Source organism: Gossypium arboreum, chromosome 10 (genome assembly GCF_025698485.1).
Source record: "Gossypium arboreum isolate Shixiya-1 chromosome 10, ASM2569848v2, whole genome shotgun sequence".
NCBI lineage: Eukaryota > Viridiplantae > Streptophyta > Magnoliopsida > Malvales > Malvaceae > Gossypium > Gossypium arboreum.
In genome coordinates this window covers 100644868-100648600 of record NC_069079.1, presented here as the reverse complement: position 1 = coordinate 100648600, position 3733 = coordinate 100644868, and the positions used below count along the sequence as shown (strand labels likewise).

General features: G+C 26.6%; 1 protein-coding gene across 1 annotated transcript; it reads left to right on the top strand.

The window, feature by feature from the left end:
• The first annotated feature begins 525 nt into the window (after positions 1-525).
• Positions 526-1344, top strand: LOC108488632 (uncharacterized). Its single transcript, XM_017792922.2, has 2 exons — positions 526-858; positions 999-1344. The coding sequence occupies exons 1-2, from the start codon at positions 711-713 to the stop codon at positions 1124-1126; spliced, it is 276 nt and encodes a 91-aa protein (XP_017648411.1). The 5' UTR covers positions 526-710; the 3' UTR covers positions 1127-1344.
• Positions 1345-3733: the final 2389 nt, after the last annotated feature.

Here is a 3733-nt window from a genome sequence, read left to right as displayed (position 1 = left end):
GTAACCATGGTCGAACCCCTCCCAACAAACCTTTGAAAACCTTCAATCCAATTTCCAAATGAGTCGCGTAAAACTCCCCCAATTATCGACTAGTTTCCATCCCTACTAACTATTCCATCGGTGTTGACTTTGATCTATCCATAGTTGGCGCCACCTCTCTATGGAATCTCTGAATCTATTGCTCTTTAGATTTGCTTTGATGATATGTTTAGTATAACACTCGATTCTTCTTATCATATCTTCTACTTTGTCAATCATCTGATGGAACACATAATTATTTCTATTTTTCTACAACATCCAACACAGAGTCGCAAAGGTGATTTAAGACTCTGTTCCACTAGCTCCAACCCATAATTATGTTTACATATAGTTATTAGTATTTATTTATAACTTCTTCATTATTTTTGTTTTATTTAATGATGATGTGTAATATTATTATTCACATAATATTTTTCCTTAAAAAATTACATAATTATTAAAATATTTAACAAATAAAAAAATATAAAAATACATAAAACTAGTTTAATTTTAGATTAGATCCATTTCATATAATAGATTATAGACAGTGTTGTTCTTGGATCCATGATACACGTCAGTTCAACTTTACTAAGGGACTTTGATATTTGTGGATTTGCAAGACTCGCTGGACTTTCTCATTATCAAATAAATCTTCTCAAGTCTCCATCTGCTATTCAATAAACAATCAATCAATGGCTTCCTCAACATCAAGGATCGCCTTCCGCATAGTAATAGCGCTGCTTCTCCTCTTGGCCCTCTTCTACGTCGGCCGTCCTCTTTATTGGAAAATCTCCGCCACCATCCACGACATCCGCCACAACAAGCAAACTGTTCAACAAGGTTCTTCTCTAAATCTTGCATCGGTTTCTGATATCATGTCAAAGAACCCTTCTTTTTCTCTTATTTCTTAATTTTGAAGATTTTAATCCTCGCATTTGATTGGTGACTTTGTTTTGTTTTGTCTATATTTTTTTTTGCAGGTATCTCACAGATTATGCTAGAGGCCCAGAAATCTGTGGGGTGGTTTACTGATGAATCCGATTCTGGAGTCCATGAAAAAGCCAGCAAGCAGACGGCTTCAAGGAGATTACTTTTTAGGGTTTTATGATGGGAAAATCCCCCCAAGTTATTTGTTACTCCATTGGTAATTAATAATTTACTAAGATAGGATGTTTAAAGGAATGGTCTAAAAGTGGAGATATTTTGATGGGTAGAGTTTAGTTACTGCAAATGTTACAGTGATTCTAAGATTTTGAGTATTGTTGTATGAAAATTATCTGTTTCTTTTGAAAAACTTGAATTATATCTGAACTTGATTTTGTTGCAGTTCACTCTGTTTTCATATTTTGAGATTTTGATTCTATTGAACAATCTTTTACTCGGCCCAAATTAGTTTACCAAGTTTGGAGTAGAGTTTAGGGTATCAAATTTTGTTATTAGTACTTTTACTTTATATAAGCTATGAATTTCGCATCCAGTCATGCACTTCAATTTGATCGATTTTGGTTTGTATTTTTTGAACATCAAAATTTCATTTATCTTGTGCTATATTTAAATTATACATTTAGTTCATATCTTTTAATTTAGTAATTTTTAGTTTCAATCTAATAGCCATTAGATCTAAAATTATGTAGCTGACTTTATCGCTATGTATCGACCAATATCGATGGGCCTATTGAGCCTTAACTCAATTTATATGAGCATTATTATCAATACAAGAGAATGTGGATTCTGAGTGTGATGAAGTATATTATCCTCTTATCTATGAGTAGTCAAAGAGATACAATCAAGACTATATATCTATAATGAAATTGTTAAAAAATTTATATTTTAAATCAATATTTATTATTTATTATGTCTTAATCATTTTAATTACTTAAATGATAAAATATTATCTTTAAATTAAGTCATTTAACTTAATAATTTAAAACTTGTATATAAACGTTGAAAATATATTACATTTTTATATATATAATTGAGATATATTTGCATGTATATTAATATACTTTTATTAATAAATTATAACATAAATCTATAAAATATTGATAAATTTAAAATGATATTGCTAAAATAAAACTAGATGCTAATTGATACAATAATGGTAAGCATGCATGATATATGCTATTGTGTTTTTGGGTATAGGTAAACTCCATTATAGTAGTCATTTGATTATGTTTAAGTTTTTATTTTTGTTAATAAAAAAATTATAATTTGGTCACTAATATTTTTGAGTTTGTTTTTCTTATTACGTAGTGATTAATAAAATATTGATGTGACATTTTTAATTGGTATATTAATAAATTGAGTTTTTAATATTTATACTTTTTTTATTAATTTAGTCTTGATTTTATATAAAAATATTAAAAAATTTAAAATACTTTTTTAAATTCTAAAAATATAAAAGAAGAATTATAACAAATTTTAAGAATATATAAATAAAATTAAAGTATTCACACACAAATAATAATACATAGACATTAGAAATGCATTATAAACAACAAATGGATTGCAAACGCAAAGAAATTTGGGAGCATAGAAGAAGAGGCTATAGTGATGGGTCCATGGAATCGATACCATGTAATGACGAGAAATGGGGACTAAGAAATTTGGTTTAGAACGCTTTGAAAAGTCTTTTGAAGTGTTGTGAAAAAGTCTTTGAGAAGTCTTTTGAAAAATTTGGTTTAAAATTTGAGTGTTTAACATTGTTGTCAAAAAGTGATTTTGAGAAATAAAATATTTATTTTAGACATGTTATTATCAAGTAACAAATATACATTTAAATAATATTTAAATTAGTTAATATTATTATATTTTAGTAAGAATATAAAAAATATATTATAATTTCTTGTTAATATTTTAATATATAAAATATAAATTTTAAATATTTTAAGCAATAAATATTAATTATTTATAAAATTTAATTAGAGTATATAAACTATATTTTAAATATTTAAATATAACTATTAAATATTTGTAATTAGTATTTTAGAAAATATTTTTTATTTTTAATTAATGATTTTAACACATTTGTAATTAAGTACCAAGAAAAAAAGAGAAGTAATCTATTATTGAAGGGTGAAAAGTAATTAAGCACTAAAAGTGCTTTTGGGAGAGAAAAAGCTAAAATTTTAACTTCTCCGTTTGAAGTGCTTTTGAAAACACTTCAAAAGCTAAAATTTCAAATAAAAGAATTTTTCAAGACAATTTTTCTTCCAAAAGACTTTTGGAGCCGTAAGTCTTTTGAAAAGTATCTGAATCGACCTTAAAGAGGAAGCTGAAGAAGAAGCTGGAGAAGGGAGAACCAAGAAATGAGGGGTTGGCCTCCTTTCACACCCATTTAGATTGCAAATAGATGGCTTTTTTTTTTTTTAAAGTAACCTTACGAAAATGGTTCAACCTAAAAATCATGTTTGTAAATAACTTAATATTAGTGCCGTTGCTAGCCAATGATTACATTTAAAAAAAAAAAATTTTATGATGCTGTTTGACAAATTCACGGTATCAAATTGAATTGTGATTATATAAAACATTTAGAGACCTAATGAAGTAATTTTTTTTTTTTTAGATTGGTTGGAAAAAAGTTTGGCATGACAATATGACACCAAATTAAATACTTTTTAATTTTTGGTCTATTTGCATGTTAGGTCTGCTTACTTTTAAAATTAAATTTAAAAAGCTCTTACAAAATATAAGAATAACAAAAATAAACCATTCT

Coding starts and splice junctions, on each gene's coding strand:
- LOC108488632 (XM_017792922.2), top strand. CDS start 711: ATGGCTTCCTCAACATCAAGGATCGCCTTCCGCATAGTAATAGCGCTG. Junction 859..998: donor CAAGCAAACTGTTCAACAAG/GTTCTTCTCTAA, acceptor TTTTTTTTGCAG/GTATCTCACAGATTATGCTA.